The sequence below is a fragment of the Gopherus flavomarginatus genome, chromosome 3 (assembly GCF_025201925.1).
Source record: "Gopherus flavomarginatus isolate rGopFla2 chromosome 3, rGopFla2.mat.asm, whole genome shotgun sequence".
Lineage (NCBI taxonomy): Eukaryota > Metazoa > Chordata > Testudines > Testudinidae > Gopherus > Gopherus flavomarginatus.
Window position 1 is genome coordinate 260,842,664 of NC_066619.1, and position 17,316 is coordinate 260,859,979.

Genomic DNA, 17,316 nt, shown 5'->3' on the forward strand with positions numbered 1-17,316 from the left:
AAAGGTAGAAGTAGTTCCTGTTTTATTATGCTTTTCTCTTGTGTTTGAATATTGCCAAATGAATTAACCTATCCTAAGTTAAGGCCATGTTCTGTTCACATTAGGTAGGTCACTACTCCATAAGCATCCTGGGAATGCTCACAAAGTAAGATCCTACTCAGTGTCAATTAGGGTGGCAGAACCTGATCCTCAGTAACTTACTCATTTCAGCAGAGAACATAAATTCACACAATTACTTCATGCATTGATACATGCTGATCATTTTGATTAAATCTGCTTTCTTAAATGATATTTAACTTTACTGCGGCTTTTGCTCCAGTAGCATATTACATTGTGTTCTATTAAACAGCTGTCTCTGTCCAATGTTCTTTGTAGCCACAGCATGCAGCATGGCATTCTCTTATTTTATTTATTATTTTACTATGAAGGTTACTATATTTAAAATTATATTTAAAATGATCCCTTTGCCAAATATCCAAAAATCATGTCGCTGTGCTGGCTAAGATGCAAATTAATTCTTTTAAATGAAGTTCTTCATTGAAAAGTTTAATAATATGCACACCGCTAGCTTTCAAAGAGCTGCGCAACACAACAACACATTTTTGTGGCAACATGTGTAGTAGAAGCAGTTGGACTGCATTTACCTTATTGCTAGAAGCAAATATCACAAGCTGCTCACAACAGATTTTTAATTAACATATGCTGCCTCCCACAAGTATAAAGAGTGGTGTAAATCAATGCATTGCCATTGAATTCAATGGTGCATTGCCAATTTGCACTAGCTGAGGATGTGGCCTAAAGTCTGCATGTTGCAGCTAGAGTTTCATAAAAGCAGCATATGTCTTCATGAGCTGGTATAATTCTACAGAAAGGCCTGGTTTCCTTCATGCACAATCAGGATACATAAATGAGTCCCGTTATGCACGGATGGGTTAGCTGTACGTAAATCCCCACATATCAAGATGAAACTATACTACCAATCTGAAGTGTTTTAAATGTTCCCATCCTAAGTTCATTTCAAATGTTCAATACATTTGAATACATACTAGGAGCAAACCCAGCATCCTGTGGCTGAGAACTCACTCCTTGTATCTGGACCAAGAGGCAGCTGGAGAGCTATAAAATCTCTCTCTCTCTCTCTCACACACACACACACACACACACACACCCCTGCCAATTTCAGTCAACATGGCACTCTCATAAAGAACACTTTGAGACCCAGCAGCTCCCCCATAAAACAAATGCCATTATCATGCCGAATCACTAAGACCTTTATAGAGACCAGCTCCCTTCATTTGAGACACCGACAATCCCATGCTCATTGATTAGACACACTTCCTGCCCCTACTTACACACCTGCCACACTGTCAAGGCTCACTTCATGCAGAAGCATAGCGCTCATCTTGGTTTCCTCCACCTCTCTGCACTCCCCTCAAGACACTAAGCTTGCTTGTAAACTGCAACCATTCAGGTTAAGTAAAAGCTGCATCCATTCTCCCAGAAGCCATCATGGCTAGAGCATCAGAGGGAGACCAGGCCAGATGTCTTGTAGGAGTTGTATAGAGAAGTGGGGGTTGAAAACCCAATTTCAGAGAAACCCAGACTTTTGAAATGGCAAAATGAAGTTTCTATTACAAGCTCTTTCAAAGTGTCTCTGAAACGGGGAATATCTGTGTCAAGCACTGCAGCCTCATCAGGGGCCACCTCACTCTCCTTAGTCCTGCCCTGCCATTAGAGTTAACAAAGGGGCAGGAAGAATGGTAGGTGCTCTTAATACAGTAGAGGATACCCAAATATACAGATTGTTATAAAGGCACAAATTTTAAACCATGAGGGTAATTAACTACTGGAACAATTTACCAAGGGTTGTGCTGGAAATCTTTAAATCAAGATGGGCTGTTTTTCTAAAAGATCTACTCTAGTTCAAACAGGAATTAATTCACAGAAGTCGTAGGGCCTGTGTTACATAGGCAGTCAAAGCACATGATCACAGTGACCTCTTCTGACTTTATAATCCATGAATCCCCGTGACACTATTACTCAGCATTTGTTTTTTAAGAAGTGCACAGAACTTTGGGTTGTTATTAATAAGTACTAGACTCACAGGAAACCCACCAATACTGTCACTTGATTAAGAATAAATGCATTTGCTATGAATTATTCTGATTCCTGTTACAACATTGAGGATATAAATAAATTAAAAAACCACAATGACTTCATTTGAGACTGTGTAGTCTAGCAGACTATGTACTCAACTGGAGCCAGGAAGATCCAAGTTCTGATCCAGTTCTGCCACTCACATGTTCTCTGTTGTCTTTGGCAAATTACTTAACCTCCCTGACTCAGTTTCCCCACCTGTAATACAGGAATAATAGCTATTTGAAAATATTAAGTACTTGTTTGGTACCAGATCTCAGTTTCACATGCCCTGCTTTTGTTACACAGGTGTGCTCTACAAAGTTACATTGCATAAGGTGTCAGGTATCAGAGGGGTAGTCGCGTTAGTTTGGATCTGTAAAAGCAGCAAAGAGTCTTGTGGCACTGTCATAAACGGATAGTTAAGAGTTAATAGAACAGAAGCACTTCATGTCTCTTTTGCCTGCAAAGAGTTAACAAAATCAGTGCGCCTGGCTGTCACCTGACCAGAGGACCAATCAGGGGACGGGATACTTTCAAATCTTGAAGCAGGGAAGTTTTTGTGTGTGCTGTTAGAATTTGATTGTTGTTCTCTCTGGGTTCTGAAAGTGACCAGAAGCGCAACCAGGTTTCTCTCCAATCTCCCAGATACAGGTTCTTATAGATTCAAAATAGTAAGTACTAGGTGATAAGGCGAGTTAGGCTTATGTTTGTTTTCTTTATTTGCAAATGTGTATTTGGCTGGAAGGAGATCAAATTGGTATTTTGCTGAAAGGATTTTAATTTGTACTTGTATACTTAGGCTGGGAGGGTATTCCCAGTGTCTATAGCTGAAAGACCCTGTAATATATTCCACCTTAAATTTACAAAGATAATTGTTACTGTTGTTTCTTTCTTTAATTAAAAGCTTTTCTTGTTTAAGAACCTGATTGTTTTTTTAATCTGGTAAGACCCCAGGGGACTGGGTCTGGATTCACCAGGGAATTGGTGGGGAGAAAGGAGGGAAGGGGCAGAGAAAGGTTAATTTTCTCCCTGTGTTAGGATTACTTTCTCTCTCAGAGAGAGTCTGGGAGGGGGAGAGAGAAGGAGGGGGGAAGGTGGATTTTCCTCTCTGTTTTAAGATTCAAGGAGTTTGAATCACAGTGATCTTCCAGGGTAACCCAGGGAGGGGAAGCCTGGGAGAGGCAACGGTGAGGGAAAGGGTTTACTTTCCTTGTGTTAAGATCCAGAGGGACTGGGTCTTGGGGGTCCCCGGGCAAGGTTTTGTGGGGGACCAGAGTGTACCAGGCACTGGAATTCCTGGTTGGTGGCAGCGCTACAAGTACTAAGCTGGTAATTGAGCTTAGAGGAATTCATGCTGGTATCTCATCTTTTGGATGCTAAGGTTCAAAGTGGAGAATTATACCATGACAGGCACCTTATAGACTAACAGACGTATTAGAGCATGAGCTTTCATGGGTAAATACCCACTTCGTCGGATGCATGTATTCACCCACGAAACCTCATGCTCCAATACGTCTGTTAGTTTACAAGGTGCCACAAGACTCTTTGCTGATTGTATAAGGTGATGAGCATTGTGCAAAGACTTCAGATAACTATAGATAGATAAATGGAGCAATATAAATACAGCTGTGTCCTAAAGAACAACAATGCCTATCACAGTAAACCAGTAAGAACTAAAAAGCTGTCAAGTACTAATGGACACATTTAGCAAAGTTGCTCCAAGATCTGCTCCTCCAAACAGATGCACCAGGAAGACCTGATGGATTCTGTGGGATGGGGAGACGGAGAAGGAGAGTGAGCCTGGAGGGAGGGAATGAGTTCTGTATGAGAAAAAAAAATCCTAAACATAAGACCTGATTTTCAGAAGTGCTCATCATACACAGTACCCCATTGCTTGAGGCCAAGAACTTTTCTTTTGGTACTTTTCTAGCTCAAATCTGGCCAGAAAAGATTCGAATTAAGATTATATGCACTGGGTTCCTTGGGGTTTATATTTGCTATATTCAGTTTTAACAAAGAAGGAATGATCAATGCCTGCAAATAGGAACCTATCAGAGAGATGCTGACCTAATCCCACTGCAGTAGTGTGACTGTTGCTCTAGTAATATTGTTCTTTCAGGCTAGAAAGGGCCCCGAGATGTTTGAGGTGTAATTTCATAGGTTTCTGATATGGTGTTTCAACAAAAACCAACCCATTTAGCAACAGTGTTAAGTTGGGGGACATTGGGGGACTGTCATTTGAACTTTGCTCCTTTGAAACATGCTCTGGAGTATATGGTGCCAGGTTGCATGTTTCAGGGCTAGTCTTCTTAATTACTATGTCTACAGCTTCTTGTCAGCAGGCCATATCATGCCACTGATGTGTAAGTAAAACTCCCCAGTGATTCACTGAGGAGCTCTGCTTAAAAACTGATGGCATTATATAGCCCAGTGTAATTTCTGAAACATAAATTACAGCCCCCACCTTCATGCATTTCTGCTGACTGTTGGTATCCAGGTCGTGAGCCACTGCAACAGAGCATTTAAGGCAGGGGCGGGCAAACTTTTTGGCCTGAGGGCTGCATCGGGTTTTGTAAATTGTACAGAGGGACAGTTAGGGGAAGAGGTTGTGGTCTGGCCCCCACCTCCTATCTGCCCCCGCCCCCCAAATCCTGCCCCATCATAGAATCATAGAATATCAGGGTTGGAAGGGACCTCAGGAGGTCATCTAGTGCAACCCCCTGCTCAAAGGAAGACCAATTTCCAACTAAATCATCCCATCCAGGGCTTTGTCAAGCCTGACCTTAAAAACCTCTAAGGAAGAAGATTCTACCATCTCCCTAGGTAACCCATTCCAGTGCTTCATCACCCTCCTAGTGAAAAAGTTTTTCCTAATATCCAACCTAAGAAAAAAAAATTGAGATATACCTGTCTCATAGAACTGGAAGGGACCCTGAAAGGTCATGAAGTCCAGCCCTCTGCCTTCACTAGCAGGACCAAGAACTGATTTTGCCCCAGATCCCTAAGTGCCCCCCTCAAGGACTGAACTCACAACCCGGGGTTTAGCAGGCCAGTGCTCAAACCACTGAGCTATTCCAAACCCTCCTGGGACCCCTGCCCCATCCACACACCCCAGCCCCCTGTCCTCTGACTGCCTCCAGATCCCCATCACCCCATCCAACCCCTCCTCTCATTCCTGATGGCCCCTTGGGACCTCTGCCCCATCCAACCCCTCCTCTCATTCCTGATAGCCCCCCGGGACCCCTACCACATCCAACCACCCCTTCTCCCTGTCTCGACTGCCCCCGGAACCCTTGCCCCTGACTGCCCCCTGCCACCCCATCCACACCCCCACTCTGAACTCCGCTGCCCTCTATCCACTCCCCTGCCTCCACTCCCTGCCCCCTTACCACGCTGCCTGGAGCACAGGTGGCTGGTGGCACTACAGTCGTGCCACCCAGCTGGAGCCAGGCCATGCTGCCGCCACTGTGCAGCACAGAGCACTTGGTCAAACCAGGCTCTGCAGCCGCGCTGCCCCAGGAGCTCACAGCTCTGCTGCCCAGAGCATTGCTCCAGCGGTGGAGCAAGCTGAGACTGCGGGGGAGGGGGGACAGCAGGAGAGGGGCCAGGGCCAGAAGCTAGGGGCCGGGAAGGATGGTCCCACAGGCCAGATGTGGCCTGTGAGCCATAGTTTGCCCACCTCTGATTTAAGGCACCCAGGGTTACAGGACAGGTGGCAACGCAACCTCTCACTGGTCTGAGTTGAACCCCACGACATGACATATATGCTACACTTCATTCCTATTACTGACATCCTTGTATTGTCTTTCGCCCTCGATTGGGCTTCTAACAACCTCCTGTTTCATGTTGTTTCTATTTAGGCCCCAGTCCTGCAACACGCTATAGGAAATTGCTGGCCTTTCTCCCCCAACCCTGGAAGAACTACGGCCATGCCCAAGTCTCTTCCTTGGAGCACAGTTTATTAATTCAAACCAAGAAACCCTCAGAGTAACAAAAAATAAATCTATTCCCTTGATCAACACAGGCTGCAGGGGCCCTGAGGTCTTTCAGTCTTTGCCTCTGTCACACAGGGCCCAACCTCTCTCCTGCAGAGCTGCTCTTCAGAGGGATCACCTATCTTCCCAGCTGAGTCTGATAGATGAAAGGGCTGGTTGACCCAGGTCTCCTGGCCCTTAAAAGGGCAAGATAACCTGTTACATTCCTGTCTTTTTTTGTGGGGGACAGAGGGAGAGGGGAGTCAACTTCTCCCTCCAGGGTCTCAAACTTCTCAGCCATGCGCTAATTCTGCAGGAAGATTTCATGCTGAAGTTTCATCACCTCCTCCTCCAATATCAAGTGCTCTGCTTATCAGTTGCATCCTTCAGCCTCATATGGACAACTTCTTGTTCCATCATTACTGTTTGTGCCAAAACCTTGTCCCTTGAAGAGAGCATTATGCCATCTAAATCTGCAGGCTGCTAGGTCGAGCCATTGGCCTCCATCCTATTCTTATCGGTCACAGAAACCCCAGATCTCTCCTACTCATTCCTTGAGTGGTCAGTAGGGTAGTTTTAGTGGCTACTGCCACCACTTCTAAGTCTGCTCTGGGCACCATTTCTGCAGATGTGTTGGTCTTTGGGTCCAATTCCTCCCCCATATCCCTGGACCCCTGACCAAGGGAGAACTTCTCTGCCCTCCTGCCTCACTTCAGGCACCTGAAGCTCACACAGTACCATTAACAGACTATGCTGTTTTCCCAACTTTGACTCTGTCCTGTGAGCCATCCCTCTGAAACCCTATTGTGATGCTGGCAGACTCAGTGCCAGCTTATGCCAAGGCCCCTGGGCCTCACAGAACACTGACAAATGAATAGTCTTGGCAAAATTCACATGCTGCAGGTCAGTTGAATTTATAGATCATAACCCAGCACTATTAAAAGTTTAAACTTGATATTGAGAGGTTTTTAAAAGTTAAAGATTAGACATAATGAGTGAACCGAACTCATATGATAATCTTGAGACAAAAGACCTTGAACATCTCGGCTTGTAGAGTGGAATATCCTATAAAAGGAAAACCCCAGATCAGGAACTGAGGAGCTTTGCTCAGAAGTTTTGACCAGATATCCAAAGACCTTCCTGCACCACTTACCACAGAGACCACTGCAGGGGAACTTGCCTGATTGCAGGACTTGGTGGCCCAGGAAGAACGTAAGCATGAGAAACTGATGGCAGAACTGTGGACCAGGGAAACTGATTCAACCCAGGCAGCAGGCAAAGCCAGTGAAGAGGCTGACGAGAGAGCCCACCAAAGACGCATAGCCAGCAAACAGGTTGAGGAGAGAGCCATCAAAGACACATGGAACAAATAGCACAGTCAGAGGCAATGCTGAAGCTGAAGAGAGGGCACACCAGAAGCAGATGGAAGCTCACACATTGCAGCTCAGAGTACTGGAGCAGCAAAAGGAGATTCCCCAGCCAGTGAATACAACCTCCCCTCCACCCCCACTCCAAGACACAAGGGAGTGGGAGAAAGTCTGCCCAATTTATAAAGAGACTGATTGTATAGAAGAGTTCCTGTCCTCCTTTGAGAGACTGAGTGGGATCCACATTATCTTAGAGAATAAATGGATGCCTATCCTCTTGACCAGATGAACTGGGAAGGCAAGATAAGTTTTTAACGATATGGAAAAGGGTGATGCTATGAAGTATAAGAAATGTAAAGAAAACATATTGAAAGGTTTAAGATTACCCCTGAGTCCTGCTGAAGTACAGAAATGTTGAAGTGTTTGACAATTTCACACATGTTGAATATGTACGAAATGTGTAATTTTATGAGAAAATCAATAGTGGTGACAGGGGTTGAAGGTGACTATGAAAAACTGTTTGATCTGATGGCCCAGGAACAACTGTTATGGGTAGTTACAGACAAGCTAAAGGCAAAAATAAAATAAAATAAAATAAAATAAAATAAAATAAAAAACCTTCCACATTTTTGGAGGCTAAAGAAATTGTTGAATCAAGGGCTCATGCGGGGCACAAATCCCAGGGGAAGGGAATCCCCTCTGTGCCCCTGGTTCAGAGGGAGGAGGGATCTGGAAATAAACCTGTTCTCAACTTTGATTTAAAAAAATGCAAGCCCAGGTTTTAAACCCCCCTGCACTAAGGGAAGGCAGGTCATCTGTGATCACGGTGGGGCTCCTGGACATATAAAACCAAATTAGCAGAGGAGGTGAAAGGCCCAACTGTATTAGGACAAGTATCAGAGGGGTAGCCGTGTTAGTCTGGATCTGTAAAAGCAGCAAAGAGTCCTGTGGCACCTTATAGACTAACAGATGTTTTGGAGCATGAGCTTTCGTGGGTGAATACCCACTTCGTCAGATGCTGAGGCCCAGGAAAAATCAGTTTTTATAGTGGAACCTGGCCTATATGAGTTTAAGGTTATGCCTTTTGGATTAATTAATACAGGGGCTACCTTTCAGAGGTTTGTCAATGAAGTATGCAGGGATTATAGACCTTTGCCGGGGCCTATGTAGACGACTTGGCTATTTTTAGTGACTCTTACCAAGACCACCTGAATCATGTGGGGATTGTATAGCAGAGGCTTAAAGACACCAACATCACTGGTAAGGGCTCCAAAAGCAAGATGGGGAGTACAGAGGTATCTTATTTAGGACACAGGTTGGACAGTGGGTTTGTTCACCTTGACCCTTTAAAAGTAGAAGCTATTCAGAATTGGTGTGGCCCACAAACCAAGAAGCAAACCCTATCCTTTATTGGTCTGGCCAACCATTATCGCGGAATTACAAAGAGTTTAATGATATGGTAGCACCCATAACAGAGCTTACAAAAAAGCAGCAGCCAGACTAGGTGGTATGGACCCAGGCCTGTGAAAAAAGCGTCTAGGACATAAAAGATGCTTTGTCTAAAGAGCCAGTTTTAGCCAGCCCTGATTTCAGCAAACCCTTTGTGCTGTGCTTCTAACATTGGGGTGGGGGGCAAGAGTAAAAACCTGGCCCCCCCCCTCCACTGAACAACCTATGCTGTCATTGAGTGGGACTGCTATGCCATCATTTGGGCTGTTAAGCAACTTAAGCTTTATTTGTATAATAAAAGAAATTGATGTTTTGACAGGCAAGCTCACTGTAAGCATATTAGTTGGGAGTAGAGACCAATTGCAGATGGTTACGCTAGAGCCTAGCTCTGCAAGAGTATAACATGGAAATAATCCATATCAAGGGGAAAGAAAATGTGTCTGACGAAGTGGGTATTCACCCATGAAAGCTCATGCTCCAATACTTCTGTTAATCTACAAGGTGCCACGGGACTCTTTGTCGCTTCTCAAAAATAGGGGGATGGGGCCTTGAGGCATATTCAGGAGTGAAGCTGACACTCCTTCCTGCACCCGTTTGGTGTTAGGAGTGTGACGCTAGCAGACCGGGTTGTAGCTCATTCCACGGCACCTGGGCCTCACTGAACATGGACAAATGTATAGCTGGAAACCAGTCTGGCTCGCCTGTGTTAGTATTTTTAAAATAGATGTTAAGTTGAAAATAATGTGTTTAGTATTTAGACTTTATAAAGTGCATGTAAGATGTTGCATGTATTAATCTTACATATAATATCTGTATCCCATGTTATAAGATAATATTTAAGAGTTTGCTCTTTAACTATAAAAATGTTCGCTAAGACTGTAAACCTCCATGATCAAGAGAGAAGCATTACCAAGTATGAAATACTAGTTTACCACAAAAGGTGTCATCTCCTCCCCAACAAAAGAAGGCCTATAGACACCAGACAAAGCATTGAGGAACATCAGTGGCTAAAAGACTTTGTTGATTGCTTCCCCCATGTTTTGAAGAGGGTATGTGCACAAGCCCTTGTCCCATTACAGCTTGAACACTGAGGGTAGGGAATAAATATCCCTGCTAAGGAGAAATTACCATCACTATGCTCCTTGGAATTCAGAAAGGTCAATATTTCAAAGCATAAGCAAGGGATCCTCAAGCTGCTCAAGCTGGGTTAGCCTTAAAGGGCATATAGAGTGTGCATATTGTGACAGACCCAGACCAGTGAGGTACAGTAGTCTGGTAGAGGGCAAACATACTGGTCACTGGATGAGTAGTTTTCTGTTCCCTGAGTGACCAGAGCAGGGGCTGCACTGGAGTAATCAGGAACCTGCTAGAACCAATTAAGGCAGACAGGCTGATTAGATCACTTGCAGCCAATCAAGGCAGGCTAATCAGGACACCTGGGACACCTCCAGTCAGGTGGGGAGGAGCCAGAGGAGAAGAAGTGCATGTGAGGAGGTGGGAGCAAGAGGTGCAAGGAGCTGAGAGTGAGAGGCTGTGCTGAATAGCCCAGGGAGTTGTAGCTGTCATGCAACTGTTACAAGAGGCATTATAGACAGCTGCAATCCACAGGTCCCTGAGCTGGAACCCAGGGTAAAGGGCAGGCCCGGGTTCCCCTCAAGCCTCCCAACTCCTGATCAGACACAGGAAGAGTTGATCCAGACTGTGGGGGAGGATCACTGAGGTGAGCAAATCTGCCAATAAGAACAGGACCCACCAAAGGTAGAGGAGGAACTTTGTCACAATATATAGCAGCTACTATCACCTTTTGAAAACTAAGATTTTAACTCCTTTGTGTGTGCATGTTTACCTGCTTTAATCTTGTAAATAACTCATCTCTTTTTCTTAGTTAGTAAATCTTTAGTTGTCATTATAGGACTGACTACAAGCATTGTCTTTGATTTGAGATCTGTGGAACAATTGATCTGGGTAAGTGACCGGTCCTTTGGGACTCGGAGTAACCCGAATATTGTTATGATTTTTGGTGTAAGGGACTATCTATCTCAAAGGCAGGCTTGCCTGGGTGGCAATATAGACCGGAATGCCCAAGGGGACTGTCTGTGACTCCGTGTTAAGGCTGTCCTAGTGCTTGAGGAGTTCACACTTGATACTGTGTTGGTGTACTGTATAGAACACAGAACTGGTTTGTGTCCTGTTTCTTAACAGTCTGCCCTGAGGTTGGCACTCACAGGTGTAAGGCACTCTAGACAGCTTAATGGCTACATTCAGGGCTAAGCAGGATTTGGTCCCCTTGAGAGTTTTCCCAGCCTACCCAGGTCAGAGCACCTCCTATTCTCACCTTTTCCAGTGGGTACTGTTGGTCTGCCTTGCTGCTCAGCTCCCTTGGCCTCCACTCTGTCCACTACCTCTCCCACAAATCATGGCTGAAAATTCCCTACCCAGCTTTGGGCTCCCACAGGCAGAATCTGCAAGAATTGTTTCAGAACCATCAGGCTCATGATTGTCTCCACAACCAATAGGTGATGAGGTCTCACTATCACTGTGCCACTACACATGGACATAGTCCTCATGAAAATGGCTCAGTCTGGAACAGGTGAGGATATGCCTCGAGTCAGCTCCAGTCTATCTAAAATGGTAGCTTTTATCTCCAGGTCTGAGCCAGACTGCTTGTCACTCAAGGCTTGGTATACTGCCTGGGCCTCTCCTGTCAGAAATGGTGCCACACTGGCCGTCCAAGTTGACTCCTTCCAGCTGGCAGCACTGGACACTCACTCAAAGGTGCAGAGGAAGGCCTCAGAGTAGGTCATCATCTGAGCCCAACTTCACCTACCATGGACAGGGCTTCCTGAGCAGCCCTCTCCAGGACTAGCAAGACTCCCTGGAGCCCATTTCTCCAGGTGCTTGAGGAACTGTTTTTGTTGACCCTGCAGGAGTTGTGGCTGGCTGTTGGGATGCCAACAGGTGGATGTCTCCTGCCATCCCATCCTACTAAAAAACCAAGGGGGACAACCACCAGGCAAACCTTGCTAGCCATCACTTCTGTCACTGTTCTTTCTATAACTGCTTGCCTGTTCTCCTCCACTTTTTCTTATGCTGCCTCATCTTCCTCTCAGTTCCAGAAGCTGTTTGCCTGCCCACATTCTCCACCATGTGTAGGGCTGCCAGCCTATCTTCCCCAGCCCAGGAAGGAATAACATGGCCTCCAAGTCTCTTTCAGACCCTTCCTTCAAGGCATGGGTTTATTAACTTAATCAAATAAAATCACAAAGTAACACAATACCAAATTATTCCCCTGACCAAACCAGGTTGCAGGGGGTCCAGAAGCCTTTCAATCTGCATCTCTCCCTGTTCCAGGGCCAGTCACAAAAGCCAGCCTCAGCTCTCAGCTGACTAAATTCTCTCAGCCCTTTATCCACCTGATCCCGTCTCAGCTGGATTAGACAATCAAACAGGGCTGGCTGGCCACAGGGTTACTGGCCCTTAAAGGTGCAGGCCACCCTCTTACAATGTTCTATGCAGGCAGACCCTGTCCATCCATGGAGCCCCCTTGAAGTCAGCATAGCTCTGTCCACATGGAACAATTTACAAGATGGAGGCCTTAGACTACAAGCTCTCTGGGGCAGTCCATTGTATTTTGTGTCTATATAGTGCCCATGCGGTCCCAATTCTGACTGGGGCTCCCTGGAATGACAGCAATATAAATAATAAGACTCAGAATAACTTGGCAAGGTGACAGTGATGTGATATTCTTGTGATGTTGGTGAAAATGGTGGTAACACTGATGTGGGGGGAAGGAGTGGTGAGTTACCTGCTGTGCCTGCTGCAGCAGCTCCATGCGCTCATGCAAGATCTGGCTATCAAACTCGCGGCTCTGCCTCAGGATCTGCCTCCGTACCTTCTCCACCGCAGCTCGTAAATCATCCCTCTGCACTTCATTCAATGATTCACTCGCCCGCCTTCCAGGGTCCTGTTGCAGAGCATTATATAGCGTGGCTTCCAGCTCCTGGATTTTCTAATGCCAACCCAAATCACACACAAACAGGCACACGTTTGAATACAGCAGGGCAAACAAACGAACACAACAACAACAACGCTTGCAAGCCAAGCTTAACAGGGAGGAAGGACACAACCAGAGAGCAGGAAAGCAGCACTCAAGTGAGCAGCGAAGAGCATTCCATATACAGTGCACATGTTCTTATGAGACTGTTTCCAGCATGGGCCTTGTGTTCTGTTCAATTGAATGAGTGATTTGTTTAATTTAACCAGAGTTCACAGTATGTGTTGGGAAAGACAAAAGATTCAGCATTTTCCCACATGCCAAGTTTTTGTTCAATTCACGACAGGGCCGCACTGCCAATTCTGAATTACAAGGTTAGTGCCAAACGAGTGCTTTCCCTCATTGCAGCTGGATTGTTAAATCAGCTTAGGGAATAAAACTGTTTACAAGGCATCAAAAAGAAGAACTGCAAGTGATATAGTAACTTACTGCAAGACAAGAAAAAGCCTGTCACTCATTTCTCTTTCGCTGACCCTACAGTTCTAATCTGCGGTTATTCCAGGTTTCCTTCCTTCTCTTTTGTTCTGAATTGCCATAAGCAATTCCAAATACTTATTTCTCAAGGGGATCAAAGGTTAAAGCACCGAATCAGAAATTTCATCAAGTAAAGAAACTCCTGTGTTTTCTGGTCTGTCAGGGTACTTGAGGGCTAGGGCAAACCAATAGATCTTTTGTTTCTTGTTAGTTTCTAGTCAATTTTACTTTGTTTCTCATGCACTAACCAAATGCAGCAATATTTGGGAGGCGAACAGCAGAGGATGTTAAAATCCAAACAGAAATCTATATTCACCAACTAAAATAAGACATCTGATTGCTTTTACAATTAGGTTTTGTATGATCATATGAAAGAAAACCATCCAGAATAACATTATTTGGATCTAAACTATCTGGCAGCAACCCACTAAACTTCACACTACCTTTGTGAGGTAGGTATTTGTATCCATTTTACAGATGCATAAACTAACTGAATGGGTTGCCCAAGGTCCGTAGTATGGAATGGAACCCAGGTGCCCAATCTCCCATTTATCTCCTTTAAACACTAGACCACACTGCTTCCTTAAGAATCCTTTTCCAATTTGAAATGCCTACAATATGTAACCAATTCTTCATGCCACAATACTTCTGTTTCTTGAGGTTTTACTCCATCTAATGAAGCTGAGTGCACTAATGTGCTAATTCAGAGGACTTTCCTTATTTTGTTGTTCAACCTGAGAAGACCAAAGCCTGTGGCTTTATTTAAGAAGTCTATAAGAGGTTAGAATAGATAGGATGGAAAGGATAGACGTCTCTGGGTTTGGAGAAGTTAACGGCAAATATTTACAAATAGCTGGAAAAATAACATTTGAAATGTTTTATAGTCATTTTTCTGCATATTTTACTCATGATCACTGTGCACACTGTTAGCCTATCTCTGGCAACCAATTCTACCACCAAAATGTTGCCTTTGCACATTTTAGAATAAGATGCAATGCAAAAAACATTACAATTCCAATTATTTTAACCCATTTCCTGTGGCATCTATCCTCCATGTAAGTAATTTTTGGTTTCCTAATCTGGCAGAACAAAAAAATCATTTAAAAAAGAACGCTGTGTAAATTCTTGTCTTCTGTATTTTATCAAATCTGATCAAGCATGAAAATTTAATGACTGTTCTTTTCCTACCATGTAAGCCTGGTCCAGAGCTTGTTTCCTGTAGTCGAGTTCTTCCTCTAAATAACCCTTCTGTTTACTGAACAGGTCCTGAGCAATAATAAAAACAATGGAGGGTTTGTTCTTTATCCTATCTCATGAGGAATCATAAAGTTCAGCATTTTTTTGTATGCAATCTCTCAGTAACTTTCACCTGAAAGCAACTGAGAACCTAAAGCCATGGGTCATATTTATTGTTAGAGTATTTAAAGTATTAGATGAGTATTTTTTTTAAACCATCATATTAACTATGTGTATCTAGAAAGCACCTTTCCTTTGATGATCTCTAAAACATAGCATAAACCTTAAGGGCAAGATCCTGCCTTTATCTGACAGAGGCACACACAAAGGAGGGAGAGAAGGGTGAAGCATGTCCACCATACATGTAGTACAAGAGCCATTATTTACACAAGGCAGGCCGAGAGAAGGGAGAAAATCATGTTAAGTGCACTTCACTGCTCCTTTGAAAATGAGTAATATATGCCCCTGAAGGATTCATGCTGGAGGCCTCAATCTACATACTAGCTAGCCGAGCGTGCAGCTATGTACTTTAGTCAGCAAACTCTATTTGAATTAGGAAATGGGAGGACTACTTGATGTGGGGTCCAGGACCCCTCCTTAGTGCAAGGCAGAGATCCTGCTCTACTGCTAGCATAGAATAAAAAGAGGTTCTTTATGCCTTCTGGTTTTCTGTCAGACTTGCCTCGCAGAGGGCAAGCTTTGGTTCTAAACCTCACATTATCCCTATAAAAGTAGGTAACTCTAATCTGAGACAGGGAAACTGAGGGCCAGAGAGGTTAAGGGACTTTGCCTACACAGTTGCAGAAGCTAGTATTAGAACTCAGGATTTCTGAGTACTTTTCAATCACTTAAACTCACTCACCCGCAGTAATAACACCTTACCTATACATTGCTATAGCACAGTTTTTCCCGACCAACTGGGCACAAGGCGTTTTACAGGCCACCTATATATTATAAACGGATCATATCTGCTGTCACTGAAATGCTGAGCAGCTTAGGATTCCATGGAACTCAATATCCAAAACTGGAGCTATAGGAAGACTGAGTCTTAGAATGAGATTCCAAATAGTTAGAACTTAACCAGTATGCAGAGGCTGGGAAACTTGCTCTTGGAAAAAGTGCTCTGGAGCTATTAATGACACCATAAACAGGCTGGAAAATACTAGCTTTATATCATTCTTTTTGTGGTGATGGTGCCCATAAACAAGTAGTCCAGAAAGCGGAAAGGCAATTTGGTCAGACTTACTATTTATAGTCATTCTTATTTAAAGATAAACTTTTGTGTTTCCTCAACATATGGAACAAAAAGCAGTTTAAATAATATAAATCCATGTACCTTAAGATAAAGGCCTTTTAGCTTTCATTAAAAATACAAAATGGGCTGGTGTGTGTATGTGTATAACAAAAGGCTTTTAAAAACAGAAAGCTTTGCCATTCTGGATAATCTATGTCAGTAGCAGAACCATTCCAAAACATAGAATGGTATCGCTAACAGAAATTATTGGCCTATGTCAATAGCAAGAAAAGATGTTCAGTTTGACTTTGAGTCTTGTTTGCATTTACTGGGCCAAATTTTGCTTTCAAATGCAATGCTCAGTAATGTCCATGGGAATTGTCCACATAAGAATAGGGACAGAATTTGGTAATTAATAATCAGTAATTAGTAATAAATCAAAATTCCTTTTTGAAATGTTATTTGGCTTAAAAGAAAACTGCTCAGCCCAGTAATCTGACAGTCTGAAGAGTCAGTAAGCATAAGAACTAATTATAATATATATTGTTCCTTGTTATTGGAAGTACGCCAGCTGTTGGAACAAGCCATTGCTTTTTACAGTGGCAGCATGGAAGTCAAATATGGGAGCCTAGAAGAAGGTTCCATGCCATTTTCATTCTGATATAATCCATAAACATTTAATGTTTTAAAACTTTATTAAACCCTGGAGTTCTTTTAATGATCCATGAATCAATATAAAAGCAGAATGGGAACTTATTTAAGTCTTGGATGCTGAATGTTCATATGGCAATGGCACAATTATTGTTAATTATTTTTTCTATTACAGGAGCACCTAGAGGGGCAAGATACAGGCCCCACTGTGTGCTGTACAAACACACAGTAAGAGACAGAAGAGCTTGCAACCTAAATAGACAGGAGAAAGGGTGATAAGGGAAACAGGCACAGGGAGGGGAAGTGACTTGCTCAGAGGTACACAGCACGTCAGTGGCAGAGCTAGGAACAAGTCCCAGTCTAGTGCTCTAGCCATGGTACCACACTCACTCGCAGGTAATATCACCATCATTTAAGCAAAGGGCCACTACCAGCAATAGGAGTCAGAAATTGTAATAAGGATGGGATTTTCAGAAGCACTCGGCATTGGCCTAACTCCACTCCCAAAGGAAGCAGCTAGGCCAATGGTAAGCACTTCTGAAAATCTCACCGTAAAATATTGTTTCATATTCTTTACATAATTTATGCCAGGCAAGATGTGACTATTGCTTTTGAGACTGACAGATTGCTGAGCTGAGCAATTACATACAGTTCCTTGGTGTGAACATACTCAGAAGCTTGAAGTGAACATGAATTACAGATACCACAGATTGCAAATGAAAACATGTATATGTCAAG

At 43.8% G+C, this 17,316-nt stretch overlaps 1 protein-coding gene across 1 annotated transcript in view; it reads right to left on the minus strand.

Annotated features, from left to right (window-relative positions):
* The window catches only part of JAKMIP1 (janus kinase and microtubule interacting protein 1), a 265,410-nt gene that overhangs the window by 27,921 nt on the left and 220,173 nt on the right, over positions 1-17,316 (minus strand). Inside the window, exons 18-19 of the mRNA XM_050947698.1 lie at positions 14,646-14,723; positions 12,735-12,938 (exon numbers count right to left, since the gene is read on the minus strand). Of these exons, the coding sequence (XP_050803655.1) occupies positions 12,735-12,938; positions 14,646-14,723 (282 nt within the window). The remainder of the gene's footprint in view (positions 1-12,734; positions 12,939-14,645; positions 14,724-17,316) is intronic.